Here is a 27,766-nt window from a genome sequence, read left to right as displayed (position 1 = left end):
CAGGTGTGGTGACACGTGTCTTTGATCCCGGGACTCAGGAAGCAGAGGCAGGGGAGTGTCTGTGGCCCAGAGCCACCCAGACAAACCTTGTCTCTGGAAACCTCTTCCCCTGCCTTCTTATATGGGTCTGTGGGGCTGAGCTCAGCTCCTCGAGCTAGTGTGGCGTGCATTTCATAGCCAAGACACCTATTTTCTAGTGCACCAGTGGGACCACTGCTGGGACCTGTTGAGGACCCAAGTTCACGAGTCTTTGCTGTTACGATTATGAGGAGAAAGGAATGGACCCAGGGGCCAGGCGTTGCGCTGGGAAGTTCGCCTGCCTGTCAGGATGGTGTTGCCCTGTTCTAGATGCAGACACCGAAGCTCAGGTCATTAAGTCACCTGTCTGGCTGGGGCGGGTAGTGTGACCCCCACAACATGCTGCTGTGGAAGAGCTTGTGTTTTAAGAACGTGGATGCTGAGCCTGCTGGGCAGGACAGGCCCGTCACTCCAGTTACTCTTTGTCTCAAAAGTGACCTAGTGTGCTGGCACCCACTCATAATCCTGCACCTAGGAGGCAGCAGCAGGCTGGCTATACTTTGTAAGGCCAGCCAAGTCTACAGAGTAATGCCTGCTTAGCAATAACGGACAGACAGACGGACGAAGATATAACTCAGTGGTAGAGAACTTGCCTAGCATGTACGGAGCACTGGGCTCCACGCCCGGGGTCACCAGACAAGCAACTCCCCCAGCACATGTCGCCTGGAGACAGAAGCTGGCGTTTTTATTTGTGTGTGAGACTTTACTCCTTTCATCCTGACAATTCTGGGGTTAGCACCTTCATCTTTCTTATTTAAAACAAGAATTTTAAGAGCCCCACTATGTATCCCTGGCTGGTCTGGAGATCACTATGTGTAGACCAGGCTGGCCTTGAACTCACCACCATGCCAGACAGTGAGCAGTCCTCATGGCCTGTTGGTGCCGGCCAAGCAGGCTCACCCAAGTTTTTTGAGGGGAATATTCTCACTATGATGTCCAGGTTGACCTTGAATTCCTAGGCCCATGTGATCCTATCAAAAGATGGCCTCCTAGCTTCCGGGGCCTTGGCATGTCAGCTACAGTTAGAGGCAGAGACCTGTTTACTGGTTACGTGTATAAGCATGCACACAGACTGCTAAGATCTCCCTCCACCTGATGTTCTGGGAGCAAATCTTTTAAAATGCAGAGTATTGCCAGCAGAGGCACACACCTCTAATCCCAGCTCTCAGAGGCAGAGGCATGTAGGTCTCTGAGTTTGAGGCTAGCCTGGTCTATAGAGCAAGTTCTAGGACAGCCAGGGCTACAGAGTGGGGCAGTCTCAAAAACAAGCAAGCAAAACCACAAAATACAAGATGCTTACTTTCCCCACAGTCTAACTGGTCTGATCTTAGCAGGTGACAGACAACATGCAAGATGTCAGGGATTTAAGATGCCACTGGGCGTGTGTGACCACTGCAGTTCTCTTTGGCACTGACTACAAATGTGTGCCCTTTGGAAGCCAGAAGCTCCTGACTTGATAATAATGTGGAAAGGCTGCATGGCGCCCAGCAGTCAGAACAAGCCCAGACTTGGCCTATGCAGTGGCTTAAGGTCATGAAGTGTGACAACCCTCTACCCCCAGCACCCAGGAGCCTCTGAGCAAACACTGGGTGACTGGAGCATGGCTCAGGTGACTCAGGGACTGCTCTGGGCAGAGAAGAAAGGCTCGGGGTAGCATGCTGTGTTGAAAGGCGGGGGGATTTACTGGACAGCATGTCTACATAGTCCTTTGGAGGCCAGGTAGAGCTATACAGTGAAATCCTGTCTTAAATACACACATACACACATGTATGCTCACACCCATACATATACACATGTGCACACCCAGACACACATGTGTGCACACACAAACACATAAACGCACCACACACTCATACACAGTTACACACACAGATACACACACTTATATACACACAGGCACACACATGTGCACACAGACACACAAAAATACACACATACACATGTGTGCACACATATACACACCACACACAGATACACACAGACACTCATGTATGCACACACAGACACACACATGCACACATGTGTGCATACACCACACACACATATACAGACACACACAGACACACACACACATGCTTACAGATGCACACGTGTGTTAAACAAACAACAACTGCAGGAAGGCAGGAGAACCAGGCTGCACTCACCCAGCTGGTCTTGCTCCCTCCACCTGTGTATTTAAGGCACAAACAATCTTTGCGCACAATTTCCCCCGACAGGTCCACAAAGCTACCTTTGGATTAGTATCGCTGACTAAAAAACAAAAACAAAAACCAAACAAAGATGGATTTTTAAGTCCTATATTATCCACAAAAAAAATTGTGGTTTTGTTTGTTAAATGAGCCGCCACACACACACCTCAGCCCTTTGCTCCCAGCGCAGGGAATGGAGTCTGGACCCTATGCGTGCTGGGCAGGCCGTCTCTACTGAGCGGCACTCCTGGTCTTCACTGTTTCTTTACAACATTGTATTTGTGTGTGTGTATCTGTCTGTCTCTGTATGTGTGTTTGTGTATCTGTCTGTCTCTGTAAGTGTGTATCTGTCTGTCTCTGTATGTGCATTTGTGTTTCTGTCTGTCTCTGTATGTGCGATTGTGTATCTGTCTGTCTGTCTCTGTGTGTATCTGTCTGTCTCTGTATGTGCATTTGTGTATCTATCTGTCTCTGTATGTGTGTTTGTGTATCTGTCTGTCTCTGTAAGTGTGTATCTGTCTGTCTCTGTATGTGTATTTGTCTGCCTCTCTGTATGTTTGTGTGTTTCTGTCTGTCTGTCTCTGTATGTGTGTGTATCTGTGTATGTGTGTGCCTGTGCATCTGTCTGTCCGTCTCTGTATATATGTATATATATGTATATATGTTTGCTCCTGTGTGAATGTCTGTCTGTCTCTGTATGCGTATCTGTCTGTCTCTCTGTGTGTATGTGTGTGTGTCTGTATATGCATGTGTCTGGGTGTGCACATGCACTCACAGGTGTCCAAAGAGACCAGAAGAGGGTGTTGAGCCTCCGGGAGCCAGAGTTATACGGGGTTGTGAGCTGCCTGATGTAGGTGCTGGGAACTGAACTTAGATGTTCTGGAAGCACAGCATGTGCTTTTAACTTCTGACCATCTTCTCAGGACTGACTGACTGGTGGGCTGCAGCCAGTCTTTCTCCCATGGCTCAAGCCTCTGTGGGTGCCGGGTGCCACCGGGCGCCAAGGTAGAGAGGACTAGCCCAAGAGCCATGAGCCACCTTTGGGGTCAAATTCCCAACACCTGGGAGCTTCTGGTTACCCCTTCTTTTCCTGGGAATTGGGACAGGATTTTTGCAGGAATGCGGCCCCAGGGCAGAACAATCTGGACCGACTGGGGAAGGGCTGGGGTTTCCTGCTTAGATGGTGAAAATGATGGCCGAAGGGGTACCTTTGTCTCCCCCAGATAAACATCTCTTTGTGACACCCTGCCTGGAAGCCTGACCTGGGGACTTGGCTTCTTCCGGTGCTGGGGACACGGTGTGGATGGAGCGGAGAGCCCGTCCTGGTGCTGCTCCTGCGTGGAGTTGCTCTGCTGGCAATCCTCGGACCCCAGCTCACCCGGCCCACGGTGTCCCTGGCAGCCCCCCTCCCGGGGTGGTACCTGAGTGCGTCCATCACGGTCCTGTAAGCTTCGTTACGGTGCTTCATGCCCACTAGGCTGGTGGTCCACTGCTGCAGGATGCGCTTCTTCTCCATGGCAATGGTGTCAATCTCTGTGGTGGCCTGAAGAGGGTGGGGTGGGATGGAGAAACTGCTGGTGGCAGTGGCTAACAGAGAGACACGCTGGTGCTGTCTGGCTGAGCCTACAGGCCAGGTACAGGCAAAGTGGGGGGCGGAGGGGGGAGGTTGCCCCCGCTGGCTTCAGAGGTGGCTTTTACCTCAGTCACTGCTTTCCTGAGAACCCGGGTGTCCTCAGCCTGGGACAAGTACTGAGCCTCAAACAGGGCGATGTTTTCTTCCAGCTGGTGAGCTCTTTCCGTGAGCTGGTCCACAAACAAGTCCTGAGAGACAGAAAGTGGCGTAAGGAGCTGTCCACAGCTGAGGTCTAGGCAAGGCTGACCACCTCCTGTGGAGCAGAGGTTTCTTGGCAATGGCTTCCAGAGATACCTGCTTTTTCTTCTCTATCTCGGCGTGTATCTTCTCGGTCTCCGTCTTCTTCACCACCTGCTTCATGACTTGGATGTCGTCGCGCACGTCCTGGTCTATGTTCTGCATGTAGAAGAGGTGCAGAGCCAGACTTTCCATCTCTGTCTGCAGGGCCGCCACTGTGGAGAAGGAGGCTTCTCAGCACTGCCCATCCTAGGGCCTGGGGCCCTTGGGACAGCTCTCTGCCCTGTGCCCTCCTTCATGGAGAAACTGGAAACTCTTCTAACCCTGGCTGCCTGGAACGGGTTATGTGGATCAGGCCTCCCAGGCTGTTGGAACTCACAGTGATCCCCCTGCTTCTGCTTCCCAAGAGCTGTGACTAAAGATCTGTGGCACCAGGCTCTGGTGGAGAAGGTTCTTTATTTTTCAGAGAATCTCAGAGTGACCTCAAACTGCTGGTTCTCCTGCCTCCACCACCTTCCCAGGGCTGCTAGGATTATAGGCATGTACCGCTACATCTGGACTGGGACTGGGACTTCCCCTCCCACCCCCGTCTCTTTCTCTCTGTCTCTCTCTGTCAGATTTCCACTAGGAGACTATCCAGGTATGCACGGCCAGGGCTACACAGTAAGGCCCTGTCTCAGAACAACAACACTCTACCCATAAAGTAGTAATAAATCTTTCAGAAATAAAAAAATCCAAAAAACACAACAACAAATAGTCAGACAAGAGCTAGACAGACAGACAGATGATAGAAAGAACACTCTTTGTTCTGTGATCTATAGTGAGCTGAACTATGTGTTGGTCATTGAGAGAGGGCTGTGTTGGAGTCAGATGTCCTTGAAGGATGCAGTTTAAGCTTGAGAAAATCCCGTTAAATGGTGATGTGGGAAGTCCTGTGGCGCTGGAGCACGAGCTGGCTCCTGTGCAGGAAGGTTTCCTGGGAAGAAGAGAGTCTGGCTGGAGCACCGGGTCTCTCCCCGGAGCACTGGATCTCTTCCTGCACAATCTGATGCTTCCTCTGGCTGCCTGTGGGGGTGGGGGGGGGTCCTTTGTTTCTGGTTTCAGCCGTTTGCCTGCGGAGAGCCTGGTACTGTCAGCACAGCGTACTAGCTTCTTGTCTGTGATGTCTGAGTATTTCTTCTGTTCCTCCTGACCCACCTTTTGTCCGCCCAACACACTTGTTGAGGCAGTTGAAGCTACTGAGAGTTCACTGGCCACCCCCTGCCCCTGCTCTTTTTAGCTCAGACATATTTGGGGACAGTTCATATTTCGTGAACTTGTCTGTTCCAACCCTCACGGATGAGATCCTTTCTCCAGATGAAGAGTAGGAGGAAGCAGGGGACGCTTGCCCCAGGGGTAGGTGCCGCCTGACCACCCTCCGAACTCGGCTTGGGGTCTTTAGAGAGGCTAACGAGATTTAGTCTGGTCACTATGGTAGTCTTCCAATCCTCTGAAGGGGAGAGCAGGACACAGAGGGGCGGCCACACGGGATCTCGGGGGGCCTCGGAGGACCCGGTCCTGACGGTCCTGTAATGTCTGTTGATGAAACAACCTTGTCTGGGACCTCAGTGTGGCAACTTAAGCAGGCTATCCCCTGCTCCCACTCGAGTGAGCAGGGGTGTGTATCACACACTTGCCTAAGCGTGTCAGCCAAGGTCAACTCGTCTTTGCCAAGTGAGTGACTGAGTCGATGTGTCAATTCTTCTTCTGAATTTTTCATCCCTTCGAGTATTAGTGAACAGAAACCGGTTTCAAATGTAACTGCCCGGAACCCGTCTTCCTCCTCTCGAGTGCTCACCTCTACCCATGGCACTCGCCTTTCGTTGGCTGGCTCGTGAAAGAGATTTGAGTGCCCTTTGACACGAAAGCACAGTGGGCAGCGTTCTTACACAGCTCCTCTGGCATTGTCCTACCATGTTACCCTGCAGTCTATTGTACACCAAAGGGGAGATGAAGGGGTGGCCTCGCCCTTAAGGGAGCCCTTCAAGGGACAGAAGTCCGTCTGCTCCATGGGCCGTGGTATGTGAGAACCATGTAGCGTGATGCCCCTCTGGCTCTGTGACCGTGGGCCTCACAGCCGGTGGATGGCAGGGACAGTGGTGTGTGCCCGCAGCATGCTCCAAGGTCCGTAATAACGGGAAGTGGGGGCTTGAGTTTCAGCGCCACGCCCTTCCTTTGGTGCTTTCTTTTGATGCAGAGGTTGAATCCATCTCTCAAAGATACAGTTGCTGGGAACCCCGTCCGGTCCCGTGTGCGGCAGTGCAGTGATGGGGAGGGGGGCACTGCAAGTTGGGACGTGCACAGGCCCCACACCTATGCCCTGGATGTGACGGATTAGCGTAGGGTGCCCGGGGCCTGAGACTGCAGCTGCCCGTCCCTGGTCCTCTCTCCATTCTCCTCTATGCCCTTCAGCCATTAAGATGGCGCATCTCTAGACATATGTTGGTCCCTCCACCTTGGAGACGTTCTTCTCCAGAGTCAGGTGACAGATGGTTGGTGGGCGGCTTACTCGGTGTGCATGAAGGCCCCCGGGTTTGCCCCCTGGCATTTTGTGTACTGGGTGTAGTGTGGCACAGGACATACAGTCCCAGCACAGAGAAGATGGAAGCAGGAAGAGCAGATATCCAAAGTCACCCCACATAACAAGCTCGGAGCCAGCCTGGGCTACAGGGCACACTGCCTCCAAAAATTAAAAAAAAATAGTAATAAAAAATAAAACAAAACCCTGTTCATTACCAATGTCTTGGCAGACTCTGTAATAGAATATAACACACAAACAGAAAGGAAAGCCTAGAATTCTCACCTGCATTTTGTCGGGGTTCAAAATGCATCCTGCCAGAGCAGAGCACCTGTTTTGTTCCATTTACTTTTTTTCTATTATATTAGTAATAGAGTAACATCGTAACACACAAAGAGCACGGGCGCCAGGTGCGAGGGTTGCTGTTCGCTGTCCCTTAGGTCCTCAGCTCTCTGCTCGGTGAGGGGGCGTGGCTTCAGTGGGGATGCTGAACATAGCGAGGCCATCTCACGTGATCCCAGGCTACCTGGGTTCCTCTCCGCTGTCCCTCAGCACCTTTGGCTGCCGCTGTCCGGTTTGGGACACTTCCGGTGCCCAGCAGCACAGTCCCTCCCACTCCTGAGTCCCACCCGCCTGCTCTGCATCCTTGTGGACCCTCTACACATCCAGTTTGGAGTCTCCACACCTGACCCTGTTGGTTTCAGCCTTTCCTGCTCTACCCAGTGAACCACACTGCAGGACCTCCCTCGCCCCCACAAAAAGTGGTAACCCCTCCTGCAAACGTCACTGCTTTGCCAGTGTCTTCAACGACACGCAAACACTCAGGGGGTAGGCGCTGGGTCTCGGGGTTCACGGGGTGCCTTACACTTCTTTCGTTCCTCGCTGGCGGTAGCGCAGGTTTTGTTGTAGAGGGAGCGGGCGCTCTGCAGCTCCTCCTCCTTCCTCCCCCGCTCGCAGGCTGCCAGAGTGTGCCGGTCATGGCTCTTTTCCAGCTGCATCTGCAGGCGGGCCAGATGCTGCTGGACCCCGTAGAGGTTTACGCCCAGCTCCTGCCTCTGGATTCGGATTTGCTTGGTGGCCACATCCTGTATCGGAGAAGGAGATAGGGTCGACGCAGGTCCATGGGTGCCCACCCGGATGGGAGGAAGACAGGAACCCGAACGCACCAGCTCTTGGATGTCCAGCCTCAGCTTGTCCATCTGCCGGTTGAGGTAGCTCTTCAGAGCCTCCTGGAATCTGATCATCAGGGGCTAAGGCAACAGAAAACCACAGCAGTCAGTTCCTCTCATGTCCAAGGTAGCAGTGCTCAGCTGAGTAGTCCAGTGGCTGTTCTCTCTCCCTCTCCCCATCTTCCTCCCCCTCCCTCTCTCCCTCCTCCTCCCTCTCTCTCTGACCTCTGTCTCAGTCTGTCTGTTTCTGTGGGGGGGGGGTGGTGAATGGACAGACATAGATGGTTTCTCAACCAATATTCCTTTTTTTCTCCATTAGTTAATTAATTAACATCCCAATTGCAGACAACTCCTCCTAGTTTCCCCTCACATGGCCCCTTCTCCCATTCCCCCTCATCTCTGAGAAAGGGGAGGCTCACCTCCCCATACCAACCCAGCCTGGCACTTCAAGTCACTGCAAGACTAGGTACATTCTCTCCCACTGAGGCCAGACAAGACAACCCAGTTAGGAGAACAAGATCCACAGGCAGGCAGGCAACAGAGCCAGGGTAAGCGCCTGCTCCAACTGTTAGGGGACCTGCACCCAACCAAGTGGAAGCCACAGAACCTGGGCCACTTCTTGGCCCACCAGACACTGCAGAGATTTGGCTGAAGGATGTGGCCACTGAGGGGGTCAGCCTACGTTTACCAGGGAGAGTAAGGGAGTTGTTGCAGTTTCAAGTGAGGGCCCAGGAGATTTTCCCAGTATGCCCTGGGCTCCTTCTGTGCTCCCTGGAGCGCTACAGCTTTCTAAGATCAAGTCAAGCCTGCCATCCTCCTGTACTGTGGGACTGGACGGAGGACCCTCAGTGTGGATGACAGTTAGGAGGAAGTGATGCTATCCCTGCCTCCCTCTCACAACCTGCATAGTTTGGACACATTGGAAAAATAGGTCAGAGATTTGGCTCAATATCCTATAGGGCCCAGATCCCTCACAGAGGATCGTCAGCCCTCGAGCAGAACAAAACAAAGCAAAACAAACAAAAAGAGGAGAGTCGAGGGTGTTTTTTGAGCTTGTTTTGCTGATGTGACACAACTGGAGTTATCTGAGGAGGGAACCTTAACTGAGAAAATACCCCATTAGACTGGCTTATAGGCAAGACTGGGACCTTTTCATGACTGGTGACTGACTTGGGAGAGCACTGCCCACTGTGGGTGGTGCCAATCCTAGGCATGGGTCCTGGGGTGTAAAAGAAAACAAACAGAGCAGGCCACAGGGAAGGGAGCCAGTAAACAGCACTCTTCCATGGCCACAGGAGGGGTAGCCGAGGAACAAAGAGCCACGTGGCAGAGGCAGAAAGGGGCGGGGGTTGGGGGGGTAGGGTAAGAGCTCAGGTATCCCCCCCATGGGGGAAAGCAAAACCCCAGGGCATTTTCTTACATGGTCTGGGTCCAGCACCATCAGTTGGGTGCCTTCCTCCTCTGCTTCGTCACTTCCTTCAGACGTTGCACTTTCAATCAGGGACTCGTCCTCGGGGCTGAGGGTCTGGATCTGGTCTAGGAACTGTATCCGGGTTTCTTCATGGACTCTGGAAGTTGACGGCACTGTAGAGTGGCCAGTCAGGGAGAGATAGCAAATGTCACCAAAGCCTGGTTGTCATGTTCTCGGGGGTGTGGGCATATTGGAAATAAGCAAGGAGAGAGCGTTCCAGTGGCAGGTTCTCAGGCTTGCCCATGGTATCAGCCAGGTATCAGACATCCCACGGGATAAACAACATCCCAGCAGTGGATGGAGACTCTGGTGAAGGGTGGAAAGAAAGGGGGCTCCTAAGTTCAGGAGCTGGGAAGACGGCTCAGAGTTTTTAGAATGCTTGCTGCCCTTCCTTCTGGACGACAAAAGTTTGGCTCCCAGCACCCTTGTCAAGCAGTTAATACGGGGCTCTAACTCCAGCTCAAGGGGATCTGATGCCCTCTTCTGGTCCCCTTGAGCACTACACTCATGAGAGCTATTGTGTGAACACCACACCGTTAAAATGATTGAAGAAATGAGGTTGGAAATTAGGTCACGGAGACCCTTGTCTTCTGCTGTATGTGGTTACTAATCTCTTTTGACCAGGAGTCTCCCCCATGTAGCCCTGGCTGGTCCAGAACTCACTATGTAGATCAGGCTAACTTTGAACTCACAGAGATGCTCTGCCTCCCAAGCATCTCTGGGGCTAAAGGTGTGAGTTATCACACTGGCTGTGTCTTTGCTCGGAGTAGTAATTGAAATACAGGTACTCAGCAGATCAGCACTGAATAGATAAGACAAACAAAATACAAGGCTTGGCATCACCCTATACACCTATAATCCTAGCGCTTAGGCATTCAAGACCTGTCTTAAGACACATAAGGGCTTCAGGCTATCCTGGGCTCTGGGAGACTGTTCTGACCTTTATTTATTGATTACTTTCTTTGTTATGCGTGTGGGTCTGTGGACAAAAAGGCAAGTGCCCACAGAGACCAGGGGAGATGGATACTCCTGGAGCTTGAATTACAGGTGGTTGTGAGCTGCCTGGTGTGGGTGCTAGGAATTGAACTCAGGACCTCTGGAAGAGCAGCATGTACTCTTAACTGGTGGGCCATCTCTCTAGCCCCCACCAGCCTGTTTCAAACAAGGAAATCCATACAGGTGAGTGCCAGGAATAAATTTTGCAGTCTCTCTGGAGAAGAAGAAGAGGGTCCTTCAGGGCCAGTCAGCAGACAGCAGCCTCACTCGGAGAACTAACCAACATGCCCGGCGGGCATTTGCCATTGTGTGAGCTCACCTGTGGCATCAGAAGCTGCAGCCCTAGTGTGTGTGGGACAGACCTCCAGGGGACAGTTCTCCAGGGGCTGCCCCTTCATGCATCCATCCCACAGGCAGGATAATGGTGACGGTGGTAAGGACTTGCAGTGTCTGCACTGTTGCTTCCTCTGTACCCGACTCACCTTGCTCTGAGAGCCTAGGTTTGTCTGGGGCTTAATGGCTCAAGGCTCCTCCTGATTCGGGTTTTACACTGCTGTGACTCTGGTGTGAAGCACCTCGTCCATTTCTGTGCACCAGGGTGTTATGTGTGCCAAGCAAGTCCCGCCAGTGAGCTGCATCCAGGACCACTGTCCCATTTCTTACTGGGCTAGATGGACCCGTTTTCATATCCGTTATTAATAACCTGCGGCTTTATGAACTGAAGCACGTGTGCATTTCCATCCTGGAGAGTGCAAATTCTGTCTGCTCCACACACACATGGTCGGACAAGGACACATGTGTTCCCTTCTACACTCAGCCGAGGTGCGGGGAGCTGCCCCAGGGCTTCATTCCAGAGACTAGGGAGCAGTTGGAAGTGGGTAAAGTCAGCCAGGCCCGTGGGTGTTTGGGACCTCACTGGGTCTGAAATAAGTTACTGGATGTATCCTGGGGTCCTTGGCTCTATAATGGGCAATGGGTAACAGTTGCACTTCCCTGGGTCTGGGTGAGGACTAACTGAAAGAGACACATAGTAAATAAAGCTGTCTGCATCTGCCTGTTTATCATTAGCCTCCTGGCATCAGGGAAATGAGGCAGGTGTGGCCTGAACAGCCTCACCTACAGAGAGGAAGAAAGGAAGAGGAGCCGGCTTAGCTGCTGTCAGGACAACACTGCCATTAGCACCAGTTACCTGGCTCTTGCTGAAGAGCTTCTGTTTCCAGAGGAAGATCGTCAGTGTCCGAGGGAGTCAGACTTCCCACGATGCTCAGTCTGAAGCGGTGCCTTGCCCCCATAGGAAAGACTCTTTGAGGGGAAGGCTCTGGGGGTCCCGCCTACAGAAGGAATATCAGGAACAAATCAATGAGCACTTCTATGGTTTGGACCTGGGTGCAATTGTGTCCCCTACGTACTAAGGTTCTGGATTGACCTGGAAGGCCCCAGAGGCTGGAAAGAGTGGCCTGAACACGTTCTCATAGGGGCTAGCCTTCACTCTCTGCACTTCCAGCAAGGGCCTCCTGGGGGAGCACTTTCTCTTTTCCCATCTAAACACCTTCCCTTGATCTCCATGTCCAGCTGTTTGCCCGACTTGAGACAAAGTCTCTTATATAGCCCAGGGTGGCCTGGGCAATTAACAAAGATGTAGGGCAGGGGAAACCGGACCTCAAAAGTCTACCTAAGTGTGAGAGCATCACCTAAAGTTAGGCTGGCAAGACCCTGTCCCAACGGCCTATGCATAGTAGAGGAGGAGGAAGAGGAGGAGCATGAGGAGAAAGAAGAGAAGAGGAAAAGGAGGAGGAACAAGTGGAGGAGGAGCAGCAGGAGGAGGAAGAGGAGGAGCAGTAGTAGTAGTAGTAGGAGCAGCAGGAGGAGGAAGAGGAGGAAGAGGAGGAGGAGTAATAGCTGTAGAGAGTTGACTCTGGGAAGGTGACTTGCCTATGGGTCCTGTAAGGAACCCCAGAATACTGAGCTGGACTTTTGGGGGACATTGCTGCTTTTGAATCATCCACCGCTCCTGTACGTGACCCCAGTAAGCTCACTGGTTCTCCAAACTGGACTTTTGTGGAATCATGACTTCAGCCTGCTGTTGATTCACTGAATGGGGCCAGGAGATATTTGTCGGCATCTCCCCAGGAAAAGGTCACTTAGTGCTTTGTACGAACCAAGGAGCATTTGTAGGTGACAAAGCAGATTCGAAACTTACCTCTGGCACCTAAGACAATAAAATATGCTTTCTACTGTGTTTCTGGTTTTTTTTTTTTTTTTTTTTTTTTTTTTTTTTTTTTTCTCCCTGAAAGTTTGTGACCTGCTTTAAGTTTTGGTGGTGGGTTAGCAGGTTCAAGGCCCCTAGCTTCAAGCCCCAAAACAAATAAACCAATCAACTAATCAACAAAGATAAAAATGTTAGCCACTAACAACAGATGACACTTTGGATGTATAGGGGTTAGATTTGCTTTGTTTGAAATAAAGTCTTTAAGAAATTCAGTCAGTCTTAGAATACAAGATCTCCCTGCCTCAGTCTTTTTTCTGGGCAGGTGCAGGGATGGTAGGTGGCTGATACCATGGCCAGCTCACTTGAATTTTGAGAAATAAGAATGTCAGTCTTGGGCTGGAGAGATGTCTCGGTGGTTAAGAGCACTAACTGCTCTCCCAGAGGTTCTGAGTTCAATTCCCAGCAACCACATGGTAGCTTACAACCATCTGTAGTGGGATCTGATGCCCTCTTCTGGTGTGTCTGAAGGCTACCTCATATATAATAAATAAATAAATTTAAAAGAATAAAAGAATTTCAGTCCCTTTCCCTTTTTTACCTAAAATGAACTTAGGGGCACACACACCATCCCTGCGACTTTTTGGGTCACGCTGCTTTGGAAGACTGGAGACCTGGGAGCAGTCACATGTGGATGGTGGCTACAGACTGTTCCCCCCCCCAGCCTTGCATGTGGCAACCTGGATCTGGGGGTTAAGCTCTCAGCAGTGACCTACATTTGCTAAGAGACTCCTAACATTGGCCAACTTGGGAGAATGCGCCTACCAGATTGGCTTGCAGCCAAGTGTGTGGGATGTTTATGATCGATGTAGGAGGGCAGAGCAAACCATTTACTGCACTAGCCCTGGGCAGGTGGCCTTTGTCTCTCTAAGGAAGCAACATGAGTGAGCCAAGAGCAGGTTAGAAGCACGGCCTCTGCTTCAGCTCCTGCCTCCAGGTTCCTGCCCTCCCTTCACAACAGACTATGGTCAGGTTGTGTAAACCAAACAAACCCTCTCCTCTCCAAGTTTTTGGACATCACAGTGTTGATCACAGCACCTGAACACATCCCCACAAGCTCCTTTCACGGGGTGACGGCCACATGGGCAAGAAGAGGCTGTACAAACACCGAGAGGCACTTACTGTGCTGTCCTCTGCGGGCTCTGCGGGCTCTGTGGGCTCTGTGGGCCCTGGGAGTTCCGTAGGTTCTGTGGACTCGTATATGCCCTGCTGGGGTATGTCGGGTTTTAGTGAGGCATTTATTTCCTCTGTACCCATTTCCCAGGGACTGACATCAGAGTAGAAGTACTCAGGAGAATTGATTATCTCGGAGAGCTCCTCCAGCTCAGAGATATAATGCTCTTCTTCTTTCTCTTGGTCAGAAACTTCAGCTTCTCCTTCTGAGGCAGCTTCTCCAGAAGATTCAACTTCCCCTTGGGGTCTGGCTTTTCCAGCGTGTTTAACTTTTTCTTGTGGCATGGCATCTTCAGTGGGTCCCAAGTTTATTCCTAAGATGGGCTTTCCGACAGAGTCCACATCGGTCTCCAAGTTGTCCTCTCCAATGGACTCAACTTCAAGTTCCGCCGTGGTCTTTCCAATGGGTTCCACGTCAGTTTCTGGGGTGGCTTCTCCGATGGATTCAATGTCCCTTTCTGGTATGGCCTCTCCAGTGGATTCCACCTCTGTTTCTCGGGAGGCCTCTCCAATGAATTCCACCTCTGTTTCTTGGGAGGCCTCTCCAATGAATTCCACCTCTGTTTCTTGGGAGGCCTCTCCAATGAATTCCACCTGTGTTACTGGGGAAATTTCTCCAATGGACTCCACTTCTTCTTCAGAGATGGCTTCCCCTTCAGTGCTGACTTTCTCAGCATCCACCATTTCTCCTTCAAATCCGCCTTCGCTTTCAGTTGTGACATCCTCCTCAGGACCTTTGGTGGAATCTCTACCCTCCTCAATTTCTTGGCCATTGTTTTCCAGCTGTGGTGATACCTGTTACAGGGCGGCAAGAGATCCCAGGGAAGAAAAGATAATCTTGAGAGATGCTAAAGGTGACGGGAAGAACATCTGCATACATCTCCCCCACATCCCGGGAGATCAAGCTTTGTGTTTAATGTATAGCTACTGCGTGGTTTCTATGGTCATGTGTCACAAGCATGGACTCTGGAAAGTGTAAGGCAGTCTAAGATTCAGAGGTGTTATTATTACCTCAGGGAGTCTCAAGTCAGGGATTGACCAAAGAAGACTGGCCCGTCTGTAGGGGGTTGTCTTGACTATTAATTGGCCCAGCACACTGTGGGCAACACTATTCCCTACAGGAGTGGTCACTGGCTGTATTCAGAAGCTGGCTGAGCACAAGCTATGAATGAGCCAGCGAGCTGTGTTCCCCATGGCTCCCGCTGTACTTCCTTGGCTGTGAATGAGTTCTCTGGTTAGATGTAATATATGTGGACTGACAAACAGGCCTGCCTTCAGGCTCCTGCCTTGACTTCCCTCAGTAATGAACCATGACCTGGAAGTGTAAGCCACATAAATCCTTTCCTCCTCTAAGATGCTTTTGGTCAGTGCCAACAGAGCACAGTGGGAAGGAACCGAGTCTCCCATGCCTGAACTGAGACTGTCACGGAGCACATGACCATGGCACCACGGTCCCTGGCCATCCTGTCTGTTTGTCTCCTAGCAAACAGGAATCCGGACGGAAGTTACCTCACGGCCTTCAGTGCCCTGCTGCTCCGTCTCCTCTTCTGCAGAAGCCTGTTCACCGTCCAGGTGTGACCTGCTTTTAGAGACAGGAACACTGGTTCACAGCTTATCTTATCATGCCAACTGCATGCTAGCTGCTCAGTGGTAAGGCCTCTGCCTCAATTTCACCCTGCTGCCAGCCAAAAGTCTTCCATCGCTAGGTCATGCTTGCCACAAATTTGGTACGGGGGGAAAAGCACAAAGCTATTATAACATGAAAGGAACTGTATAACGGCATGTGAGAACACCCCGGAGAAGTCACCTTAGCTATTCTGTTTCTGGGACAAAGCAGAGAAGGTCTCAGGGGAGAGGACAGACTTGGTCTCTGCTTCTCAGCATGGTCAAGGTTTGCATGTAAAATATTTTGGCTTTTCAAAAATGTAATTAGGAACTGGAGTCTGGACCCCTCGCACTCACATAAGAGCCATGCGCAGTTGCCCGTGCCTGGATCTCTAGCACTGTGAGGGTTTGAGGCAGGAGGCTCACTGGGGTTTGCTGGCCCTCAGGCTCCAGGTTCAGTGAGAGACCCTGCTTCCAGGGAATAAGGTGGATGGAAAAAAGTGGGACACTTGACAACCTCCTCGGGCTTCTGTGCGCACCACACTTCTACACGCTGCCTTTAGGACATAGCTAAGCTAGCCTAAAAACGAAAAAACAAAACTAATATAGATTTCTGCTTCACAGACAATGAAAGCACGGGCGATTTCCTCTTCTGCTCCCTACAGCACCACTGAAACAGACATCTGTGTGCACCTGCCTTCATTCAGAATCTTTGCCTTTCAAGTCTTCCCCAAGTTGGAGCTCAGTCTGTAATTGCTGTTTCACGGTTAGCCTTCTCGTGTGATATAATCTGGATGCGTTTCCATGGGCATCCATAGAGACTTAACCTCTAAATATATGAAACATCCCAGAAACGTCTGAGCGAATAGAATTGTTTAAACTTGCTTTTGTTTTGCACAAAACCTAAAACAGAGCTGGCAGCAGCGTTTGGGGGTTCACTCAGTGCTGGGGATCTTTCTACCCCTCAAGTCCGGGAGGGGATCCATTCTTGCAGGGAGTGGCCTGGGTCTAGCCCAATCCCAATGGAGCAAGTGCTCCTCCTTTCTTCCCAACTCTTGCAATACTGGACAGCGTCTTATCCAGGTCCTGCTTTGCAGCCTGGTTTACCAAGCATGGTGTTGCCATGGTTACTGCAGGGCGTGCAAGCCTGTAGTCCAGGAGAAGCAAGGGCTAGGAGTAAGGAATGAGGCGGGGGTGGGGGTTGGCTAGGAAAGGACAAAGGACAGGAGGTGGAAGAAATAAGGGACTTAGTGGAGGGTGGGCTGGGTAGGGTAGGAAAGGCCCAGAAAGTGGGGAAAGAGAGTGGGAAGGGGCCCAGAAGTGAAGGAGAAGGCTCACCGGGTAGCGGTACCTGTGTGCAGAAAGCTAGGGAAAACATCTGGTGGGTTTATTATCACTCCCGCGGGGCTTACCCGTCAGCCTGGTCCTCCGGCTCCGCCATCTCTCGTTGCTAGGCGACGCCATCAACATCCGGCGAAGTCTGGACCGCGCGCTCAAAGCCCGCAGGAGGCGGGGCCTGGATGAATCCAGCGGTTCTCACACTAAACAAATACATTAAAGCACAAATGTATGTTTTGTCAGTCTGTCGCCATGTGTCCGAGCCTATTACGCCCGGACTCAGGTTCTGCAGAGTGACGATATTGCTAATGTAACACCTCTTTCGGCCCGAAGATGTTCAGGGACTCTGAGAGTGGCAAGCAGGGTGAGGATGCTGTGTCCGGGAAACGCGCCTAGCTCTGGCTCTCTCACATCCAGCTTTGGGTTCCTGAGGGACCCTAACTACGGAGTCTTTTGAGAGGTTGTCGGCAGAAGAGAGGGGCCCAGTACCTTTTGGTGGGCACCATTCCTTCGTACCCCCACATTTGAAAAATAAGAACGCAGTGGGTGAGCGCATTTGTGGGCACAGGCATGTCCCGAACGGAGGCGCAGGGCTCCTATACAAGGCAGAGTCCCGGGTACCCTGCGCCCGGAGGGACCTGCAGAGGGAGTCAGCAGAGAGCCCCGAGGTTGAGGCTGGGCGTGGCGTTCTGGGTAGCGCGGGGCTGGGCCCGGGGGCGGAGCGGGGGCGGAGCAAGGGCGGAGCGGGGCGGAGCGGGGCCGGCCTCTCCACATCCCCTCCCCGCCGCGCCTCGCTAGCGGCGGCGGCGGTAGCGGCGTCGGCGGTGGTGGCTCCCGGAGCCGGCGCGTGTCCAGCCCTCGCGGCCGGACCCGGGTGGGTATCAGTGTTCGTCTGAGACCGCGGGCTGAGGGTTTTGGGATCCACTCGGGACAACGTGGCGGTTCCTGGGTACGATGGAATCTGCACGCACGGGACGCGGGCCTGCTGTGCGGGGGGCCCGGGAGGGGCTGGGGGACCCGCGCTGGGCGCAGGGCGGGGGCGATGCGGAGGGACCCGGATCTCGCTGGGGACGCCCTGGGGACTCCATCCTCGAGTGAGACTCCCTGCTCTGGGAGTGGGCCCACTCGAGGAGACTCGGTCCCCGCCTGTCTGGAGCTGTGGGCCGGTGCACTTGCGGTCTTTGTCTTGCTGGCTGGTCTGAGCATGCGAAGAACTTGTGGGGTTCTCGCACTGTCTGACAGAGCCCCCAAGGTGTGCCATGTCCTCTTGGGAGTGCGCGGTCTTAGCGTTGGGGCACTAGGGGGAATGGTCAGGGATATTTTAGAGCCCTATGTCAGGGTCCTCGCTTCTTTTTAGCTTGCGCCATCTCTCTCTCTCTCTCTCTCTCTCTCTCTCTCTCTCTCTCTCTCTCTCTCTCTCTCTCTCTCTCTCTCTCTCTCTCTCGTCCTTCCCTCAAAAGAACGAAAAAAAAAAGAGATAGTATAAAAAGAAAAAAGGGCAATTTAAGATTGCTAAAAATAACCCACAGAACCCTGCCAGAACGCGCGGTGAGAAAAACCTGTTCCTCCGAAGTCGGTGTCACATGTTGGCCACAATCTAGTCCAGGTTCCGTTCAGAAATAGGGGAATAGAAAAGCGGCTCTTGCCTCCGTTAAAGTTTGTTCCATGGCCCCTGTCAACTTCCTTTATCAGAAAAGAGAGGGGAAATGTGCCGTCGCCAAGCATCTTGGTCAGAGCATGGGTACAAAGACCTGAGGTCTAGGGGCTCCACTCTAAATCCTAATAACTGATTAGAAAATTTAGAAGAAACTATGCAAGTCTTGGCGTGCATACACATTAACCTTGATAGCGAATATTGAACTTAACGGTGCAAGAACTTTGGGCACCGGGATGGCCCTTTGGGAATTTACCTGAGTTGGTTCTCAGCTGGTTGTTGGGGAAGGATCTCTTGGCTGAGCAGCGCTGAAGTGTTTTTGGCTTGTTTGTTTGTTTTGTCTGTTTTTTTCCCTGTAGCTTCCTGGTGGGTGGAGTATTTAGAGTATCGCTGGGAGGTTCTTCCATGGGAAATGTTGGCTCTCCTGGTAATCTTGCTCTCTGTTAACAGCCCCTGATCATCTCCTGTGGGCTTGCATTGTGCACAAACAGACCTGTGAAAGAGCTGCGGTTTATACATCTTCAAAACCACATTGTTATTATAACTAATATTGTGTGAGTGTATGTGAGCCCACGTGTGCCTTGGTGGTGCCTACGCGGAACTCAGAGGACAGCTTGTGGGGGTCAGTTCTGGCTTTGTACCACGTGAGCCTTGAGAGGAATCAAACCCAGGCCCTCAGGCTTGGGGGCAGTGACCTTTATCCACAGAACTATTTCGCTGACATCTACCCCAAGATGCCATCACATGGTGACATGTGACCCAGCCCAGACCTGGCTGGCCAGCAACCTCACAGCTAGGATCAGTTCACTGTACTCCCTGAGGAGCACTCTTTGCTTTGGAGCCTTCCCCTCTGAGAGGGTGACTTTTGGGCGGACAGAACTCCCCTGCTACTGCCCTGGCCTCTCCATGCCCCGATGTTGAATGACAAGCCGCAGTGATAAGACCACCTTCCCTGGGCAATGGCGGTTCAGGACTGCAGTGCGTGAGAAGGAGAGGCATTGAGAAGGGGGATTTCTGTGAGTTTAACGCCAGCCTGTGCTATATAGTGAGCTTCAGGCCATCCTGGGGTACAAAGATTCTTTCTTAAAGAACCAAGCCAAACCAAACCAAAAAGAAAAAAAAACAAAAACCAAACCAAACAAAACAAAACAACTAAAAATCAAAACTAAAACACAACCCTGTATGGTCTCCAAAAACAGACAGTATACACCAGTCTTTGTCTCTTGTTTGACTCCTTGTTGGATGGTTCCTCTTCAAAACCTCACCACCCAAGTGCCTGGCAGACAGCAAGTAACTTTTTGTTGAGACTCAGTTTCTCTCTTTCCCCACCTCTCTCTTTTGCAGCCTAGGCTGGTCTAGAACTCATGGCAACCCCCCCCTCTGCATTTTAAGTGCTGGGATTACAGGTGTGTACTTCCATTCTTGTTTGTCAACTTGTAAACTATCATATCTGTCACTTAGACTTTTCACGTTTCACCGCGCAAGTTAAAAACCCTGCTTTCCTTTTTTACAATGTCTTTATTAATTCAGAATTCCATGCGCGCATAAACTCGTTTCCCTCTAGTGTACCCTGTATCCCTCTCTCCCACACCTCTCCTTCTTGTTTAATTTTTCCTCCTCTTTTGATGATTCCCGGAATCTAACTAGTGCTGCCCACTTGTGTATATGTGTAGGACCACCCGCTGCAGCCTGGGAAACCTCCAGCTTCCAGTAAGGGGCGGGGCCTGGGGACTGCCACCCTTGCTTAGGTAGGCTGACTGGTTTGTTCTTGTGCAGGTCTTACGAAGGTAGCCACAGCTGTGGCTGTGATTTCAGGGGTGCGCTGTCACCCCTGTCTTCTCCGGTGTCATCCGTTTACGGCGATCCTCCCCATCCCCCGGCTCTTGTGTTCTTCCTCCCTTCTCCTCCACGGTGGTTAGGATTTGGGGCTGAGCACTAGTCTCTTTATTACCGTATGAGACCGCTGCGTGCTGGAGCTTCTGTGTCCAAGGCCGAGAGCGAGCAGCCCCCACCCTGGGTCAGGGCTCTGCCACCCCCATGGCTGTGTTCATTCATTCAGTTTTGATTCAGTCTGGATCAGTATCTCTTGTTTTCTTTTGCGATACCAGAGGCTGAACCTGGGCAGGGCTTCACGCTTGCTAGGCAGGTGCTCTGCCTCTGAGCCCGTGGGTTTATGAAGGGTTTCCTTGGGCTCACTGTGGAGCTATGATGGGTGGTGGCCTTAGAGTTGCGGTCTTCCTGCTTCGGCCCTCTGGGTAGCTGAGATTACAGCCCAATACCTTGTGAGAGATGCTGCTACATCCCAATCTTTATAACTTGGTGGGGACTGGACTCCTTCAGGTTGTCCTGGGTAGCAGAGTTGGACAGTTTACCTGGCAACACAAGTCTCCTCTAAGAGTCTAGCTTATCCTTCCCTATGACTGAAATTTCTTAAAAATTCTTCCACAGGCTTGACTCTGCTCTTGTAAAACTGGCTGTGTAGATTGTACAAGCTTCAGAGGAGGGGAGCTGTTAGCCATGAGGAGTCGTGCTAGTTTGTAGCAGGAGAAGCTGCTTTCATTGATGTCTGTCATGTTCTACATCATTTGATTGCAGGATATTAATGTAGCTGAGACATGTCGGGCAGGGAAGAAGCCCGGACCCGCGCAGATCGCCTTAGTGGATGCATCCAGACCTGTAAAGAAAGGATGCTGGGAATCAAGTCACGTCAGATAATGGTGGCATCAGACCGTCACCCACTCACCTAATGGTTAATCTTTCAAAATTATGTTTTGGCTACACAAGAACAATTTGATCAGAGTTTTAGAGGAAAAACTCCAGGGCAGGCAAGTTGTAAAATCTCAACTGCTGCCCGCAGGAGAACAGAGGAGAAAAGGGAAAAGGCCTCATCTTTAGAGACCAACTGGGCGGCAAGATCCACAGGGTGGGGCGGAAGGCTTTGGATAACAACAAAATCAAAACAGAGCAAAAAACAATAAGGAAACCCAAAAATGTTGATAATTCCCAAATTGTTAAGGAGAGTGTATCTAGAAGCGGGATAGAAAGGAACCAAGCTAAGCTTTTCTAACAAACAATCCAGAAAATGGGCAGACTTACAACAGTCCTGTGACTGCAGACTATAAGCTTTTACTACCTAAAACATTTTCTTAGCTTACATTTATTTTCTATGTGTATGAGAACACACACACACACACACACACACACACACACACAGAGTGCACTCACATGTGTATGTGTGAGAGAGAGAGAGAGAGAATGTGGGGGAGGGGCATGTATGGGGTGGGTGGGTGTGTGTGTACACAATGTGTGTATATGCTCACATGTGTGTCTTGATGTATGTTCTCATATGCATGCATGAATGTGGGGGGGCAGATGTTCCTCAGGACCTACTCATGCTGTGTTTTCCAGAGGCTCCGGGATGTGCCTGTCTCCACCTCCCTAGCACTGGATTAGAGGCGCTTTCCAGATTTTTCATGGGCATAGGAGATGAAACTGGGGCCCTCAGGCTCCTGGGGCAGACAGAATGCTGACAGACAAGATACAAATGAAGCCATTTTTCCAATCCCTCAAAAACTCACGTTCTGTAACTAAGTAACTTTCTCTAAACTGGATCAGTCCTTTTTGGGATGTCATCAATAGGGTTTTCTCCCTGATCTGAAGCTTGTTTTGTGGTTCCTTAGCTTGTGCTTTGCCCAACTACAGTGCACCATCTACAAGTGCAGTGCAGAAGTCAGGAGCTAGCCTGGTCTCTGTGCTGCTGGTGAACCCTGGGCAGCTTGGTCTGGGCTGCTCATGAGCCCCTGGCTGGCTTCGTTGGAGCTGCTGGCAGTCTCCCAGGCTGGTTTTGCGTTTTGCACTTGGCACATCAGCAGGTTTCCTTGCCTTTCCTAGCCCAGTTTCCCCTGTTCTGCGGGAGAAATAGGATGTTTATATTTGGGGTCCAGGGGCGTAAAGGCGGACAGCTCCTGGAGGGAGGCCCTGGCTTTGGGGCTTTGCAGGGAGAGACTGTATCAGAGGGATCGCTGAACAGTCGGTTGGAAGAGGTAGATAGCAGTTCCAGGATCTCTGAGGTCTCCCAGCCCTGCTGTGCTGACCAGCATGCTACAAAGGACCTTTCCCTTCCGGCACATGGTCTGGGTTCCAGCAGCAAGGTTAACCCCCTCCACCTCAGCCATCTTGTTCTCAGAACAGGGACCCTGCGGGATCCTACAGGGGGCCCGTGGGCTGCGAGTACATTTCTCTTCTGCTTTGATGCCATACCCAGAGTTAATGCGCCCTAGAGGACAAGTCATGCCAGCCTCCCAGGGGTGCCATTAAATGATGGGACCAGAGGTCTTCCCAGAGGGACAGGTTGGTTGATCTCACCCTTTGATCTGCAAAGCTGGCTCTCCCATGGCTGGTGAGGACACAAGGGACTTGGGAAAGCCAACAGGGAGGCGAGGGGAGCTGAGGCAGATGTGGAGGGAGGAACGAATCCCTGTTTGCGTGTGTCTGACTCTTGTTTCACAAGTCATCCCTAGTCCCAGGCTTTATTGCTGGAGCCTTGAGGGAAAAGTCGATGAACCGGTTTCTGTGGGCCACAAGGCAGGTGACCTGTTTTCAAGGCCTTCTACTCCTGAGCAGTCTGACAGGGCCAGGGGAGTAACGGGGTATGGGCTACATCCATTCACACAGCACTCTAAACATCCTTGGCTTCTTGACTGTCCCTACTTCAAGGCAGAGGTCACACGTGAGCAGTTGTGCAGCGTCTGAGTGGCGTTTTAGACCAAGGACAGCCTGAGTTGGGAAGCTGTGGTTGCCCTCCTCCCCTGGTGAGCACAGACCACCCTCTTTGGCTCTCCCAGGAAGTTTCCAGAAGAGAAGTCTGCCCCTTTTGTTCTTCTTTTTCTCCTCGGGGAACTGGTAAAGCCCATTATACCCAGACAGGAAACCAAGGTTTTAGATGGAGGAAGTTCCAACTCACTCAGTTCCCCTACCCCCACCTGAGCGCGCAACCCAAGGTCAGGGGACACTGGGTCCTGGCTCTAGGCCTCAGTCCCCTGTGCTTTGTCCAAGGCAGTTGGATGGCAAAAACTAGTGACTTGAAGGTCCCAAGCTCCCTGGAGCTGCCAGGCAGAATTTTGTGGGGTTCTCCTAAAGTCTGACAGATGAATGGACTCCAAACACTTCCTCTCCTGACACAGGGACCATATGATGTTATGCCATTTCCAGCAGGATTCAGATTGCACATGGAGTCTAGTTTGCACAGTAGCTGACCTGGAGAGGAGAGGAGAGCCTGGGTTACCTCAGTGTGATTACAAGGTCAGCGTCAGATCCGTGGAATGTGGCAGAGACTCTGCTGGTCATCATTGGCTAAGGATGCAAGGCTTCTGGAAGGTCCTCTGGGGTTTCCAGAAAGAGCAAGCCCTGCCTGTTTGCTAGTGTAGTCCAGAGGTCTCGTTTGGACGGACTTACACCTGGTCTGGTAAGCTCCGAACATGACTGGCTCCTGCTGCAGCAGCCACAGGAGGTTGATACTCGGAAACAGAGGCAGGCTGTCGTGTTTTTTACTGGTTTTCTGATGGCCTTTGCCCTCTCCACATCTGGAAGGATCTTGGGCGTAAGTCACCCAATCTCTGGCCATAAATTCTGGGTGATATGTGTCTTAACTTTACTCCTGGTAAACATCAGCTGTGGAAAACTCCAGCTGTTGCTCTGCCTAGCAGACTCAAAGCCTCCAAGAGAAAATTTCTGTGGCTCCTGTGGGGCAGTAGGTAACAGCAGGCTCCACTTGTGTGTGTGTGTGTGTGTGTGTGTGTGTGTAAAAAGTCACCTGTTTTTCTCCAGGCCTGCTGTGGGGCCCCTCCTGTCTCCCGTCTCTCTCCTCTTGGGACTTCTGTTCTACCCCATTTTAAAAACAATGTTTATTTTAGTCTCATGTTTATGTGTGTTCTGTCTACACACACATATGTGCACAACTCTCATTTAGACCCTGCAGAGACCTGAGGTGGTGTTAGATCCCTGGAATTGGAATTTATAGATGGCTGTAAGCCATCATGGAGGTGCTAGGAACTGAACTGGGGTCCTCTGCAAGAGCTCTTGGCCACCATACCATTTCTCCAGCCTTTTTTTTTTTTAATTTATTTTTTTTCATTTTCCTAAATGTATGTAGCATGTATATGTGTGTAGCACATGTGTGTAAATGTGTGCTCACATTGTGTGTGGCCATCCATATGGAGACTTGACGTCTTGCTTTTCCATCTTTTTCGCTGAGGCAGGGACTCTCAATCAAACCTGGAGCTCACCAATATGGCCAATCTCACTGGATAACTTGCTTTGGAAATTCCTTGTTTATACCTTCCCTGGCTGGGATTACAGGTGGACCACCACACCCACCTGGCACTTATGTGGGTTCTGGGGAATCCACGTTCTGGTTCTCATACTTGTAAAGCGAGCATCAACCACAAAGCCATCTCTCCATCTCCTCCGAATATTTGTGTGTGTGTGTGTGTGTGTGTGTGTGTGTGTGTACATGTACAGGTGTTTGGCATGTTGAGTCCAGAGACAAACATCCAGTCTCTTCCTTGCTCTCCACTTTTACGGCAGGGTCTCTCATTTGAACCCAGGGCTCACATATTAGACTGCTGTACCCAGTCAGCCTGCTGTAGAAATCAGGATCCTATCTGTCCCAGCTTCCAGTGTGGTCACCTGCTTCAACATGAGTGCTAGGGTCCGAACCCTATCCTACCCTTTGCACCTTTCCCTAGCAGGTGCCCCGCCCCCACCCAGGCACCCCCCCACATCCCCTGTGAGCTGTAGAGCCTGCTCTGTGGGGTTCTCCAGGAGGGTTTTGTGAGCTCTCTCTTAGGCGAGGAGGTCACGCTGTTCTTCTCTTGCACAGTAGTTTTGTTTGCAAATGGCTCTGCCATGCTGGCACCGGTGGCCTAGGACAGCCTAAGGTGCGGCTAGGGGCATACTCAGTCACAGGTGGAAATCAGCCTCGCCCATTAAAGCCGGCATCAGTGGCTGGCTGCCTGTGTGCCCGAGCTGGCTGGAGTCTGGCTCTGGCTTCCTCCATCTCTTGATCTTTGTGCCAACTGTCAGGCTGGCGGCTGTCCCCTTCATCAGCAGGAGGTGTTAGACTACCGGTGGGGGTGGTGCATCCCAGAGGGAGCGCACGGAGTGTGGCACATGGAGTGTGGTCTGAGATCCTCGGTGCTGACCCGGGTGTAAGCGTTTTAAAGAACATGTATCACGGGGACAAGGTCAAGAGTCTGCCTTGAATCTGTGAGGTCGAGAACAGCCTGGTCTATATAATAAGTTCCAGACTATCCGGGGCATGCATAATACGACCCTGTCTAAACCAGCCAAGCAACCAACCAATCAGTCAATATTAGGGGCTGGGGGACAGCTTAGTGGCGAAGGGCCTACATGCAAGTGTTTGGGTTCCAGAACCCACGGGAAAGCGGAGTGTGACAGCCGACCTGTTATCTCAGTGCCTACAGAGAGAAGGGAGACAGAGACCCTCATGCCTCCCTCTCTTGGAGTGTATACCTGTGAACAGGAGAAAGAAGGCGATGACACCTGTCGTTGTCCTCTGAGCTCCACACTTGTACAGTGACCTACATACATGCGTGCATGCTTGTGCACACAGATACCATACATGAGCACACACACGCATACACATAGAGATTAAAAAAAAGCAAAAGTAAATATATTTTTAAAGCTTTTGCCTTGAGTTTCTCCAGCCACTCCTGTGACTCCCTGGCTGACGACCATTCCCTGAGTGCCCCGCTCTGTGATACCACTGACCCTGACTCTGTGAGGGTGGGAAAGTCAGCTGTGTGTTCACCCTCACAGTCTCTGCCGTCTGTGTCGTCCCTCGCTGCCCTGTGTGTAACTGGTCGAAGCTCCTGACCCGTGGAAAGAGCTCAGGGTACCTGTGCCTGGCAGCATTTCTGACATCTGGTGGTCATTGCTCCTTCTGACCTCAGAGGACACCAGGTCCCTAAGGTTGTGGGCACAAACCACTCCATGCTACTGTACTTCAAAGGTCACCTGTGTTGGATGCAAAGACATCAATCAGCAGGGTCTCTGAGCAGACATTAGTAGATCCAGTGATGCCCTCTTTGAAGCAATGATGGCTTTGTCCCACCTCTAGCAACTGACTTTCTGGGGACTTAATCCACATGACCAGTGTGTGTGTGTGTGTGTGTGTGTGTGTGTGTGTGTGTGTGTGTCAGGGGTGGGGTATGGTGCCTTTGATGGAGTCTCTACTCTGTTTGTTAGGAAGCAAACAAGACTAGTATTATTAGTTTGGTTTCTGTTATTTCGATAAAGACCAGGAGTAGACGCAAGTGTGAGAGGGGAGGGACTGATTGGCTTACACTTCCATGTCACATTCTGTCACTGAAGCTAAGCAGAAGCTGTATAGGGATGCTGCTCACTGGCTTTCTCCCATGCACCTGCTTTCCTATAGAGTCCAGGACCAGCTGCCCGAGTGAGCTTGTCCCTTCTCTGTCCTTTAGAAGCCAAGAAAATGCCCTACAGAGACTATTGACTGACAGGCCGATCTAATGGAAGCAATTTCTCAGTCGAGGTTCCTCTTCCCAGAGAACTCTAGCTTGTGTCAAGTTGACAAAAAACTAGTGTTGGAATTTATAATCCTCACATGCCTGTGTAAAAGACACACAATCCAGATATTTTATTTATAAGACACATGCCTAGATTGGGCAGATCTAGGGCTGTTCTAATTTATTCCCTGGCTAGAAAGCCCCTGTTGCAGTTTCTCCGGGCCATGTGTTTCTGGTCCACGGCTGCTTCCTCCTCTCCTGCCTTCCTCCTCTGTCTCTCTCTGTACCTGCAACCCCCTCCAGTCTCACCTCTCTCTCCCCACTGCCCAATCGCAGGCCCTAGCCATCATTTGAGTACGCAAGGATCTGCTTGTTAGGGTAACACATCTTGGGGACCAGTACTTACCATTAGAATATAAGCAGCTTCAGGCCAAACCACTGCAAAAACGAATAAATTAAAATAGGGGGTAGAACTTATGTTTGTGTGTATGTGTGTGTACGTGCATGCGTGTGTTCACATGTGTGTTTGTGTGTATACACGTATGTTTGTGTGTGCATAATATATGTTTGTATGTGTGCGTGTTTGTGTGTACTTGTATGTGCACATGTGTGCTTGTGTGTGTATTCTCATACGTGAAGTCTTGCCTGTGCATATGCATCTAGACTAGGCATTGGTGTCGGGTATCTTCATGTGTTGTGCTCCACCTTATGTAATAGTATTGTGTGTGTAAAATGCCATATGCACACTTTGAACACATGGGATGGCTTTACAGTGTCTCTAGTGCACCTGTCTTTTGCTTGTCACTCACATTGGTTGGCAATGGGAATTTCCACATGCTCTGTCATGT

The 27,766-nt window shown here is 51.3% G+C and overlaps 2 protein-coding genes across 4 annotated transcripts in view; one reads left to right on the top strand and one right to left on the bottom strand.

The window, feature by feature from the left end:
* CCDC40 (coiled-coil domain 40 molecular ruler complex subunit) overlaps window positions 1-16,815 on the bottom strand; it is a gene marked incomplete at both ends in the record, with an annotated part of 36,887 nt that extends 20,072 nt beyond the window's left edge. The window contains 10 exons of one of the 2 annotated variants that reach the window (XM_080922694.1): window positions 3,689-3,810; window positions 3,966-4,088; window positions 4,195-4,352; window positions 7,560-7,779; window positions 7,861-7,944; window positions 9,284-9,447; window positions 11,520-11,661; window positions 13,719-14,564; window positions 15,279-15,351; window positions 16,787-16,815. In XM_080922694.1, the coding sequence (XP_080778820.1) occupies window positions 3,689-3,810; window positions 3,966-4,088; window positions 4,195-4,352; window positions 7,560-7,779; window positions 7,861-7,944; window positions 9,284-9,447; window positions 11,520-11,661; window positions 13,719-14,564; window positions 15,279-15,351; window positions 16,787-16,815 (1,961 nt within the window). The remainder of the gene's footprint in view (window positions 1-3,688; window positions 3,811-3,965; window positions 4,089-4,194; window positions 4,353-7,559; window positions 7,780-7,860; window positions 7,945-9,283; window positions 9,448-11,519; window positions 11,662-13,718; window positions 14,565-15,278; window positions 15,352-16,786) is intronic. The other variant, XM_080922695.1, reaches the window with a different exon arrangement.
* Window positions 16,816-17,525: 710 nt separating this feature from the next.
* The window catches only part of TBC1D16 (TBC1 domain family member 16), a 75,894-nt gene continuing 65,653 nt past the window's right edge, over window positions 17,526-27,766 (top strand). For both annotated transcript variants that reach the window (XM_080922692.1, XM_080922691.1), the window contains exon 1: window positions 17,526-17,586. The gene's annotated coding sequence lies outside the window, so the exon portion shown is untranslated. The remainder of the gene's footprint in view (window positions 17,587-27,766) is intronic.

Source organism: Micromys minutus (genome assembly GCF_963924665.1).
Source record: "Micromys minutus genome assembly, chromosome: 10".
Taxonomy (NCBI): Eukaryota; Metazoa; Chordata; class Mammalia; order Rodentia; family Muridae; genus Micromys; species Micromys minutus.
Note: the sequence above shows the minus strand (reverse complement) of the source record. Positions and strands in the feature narration are given on the sequence as shown.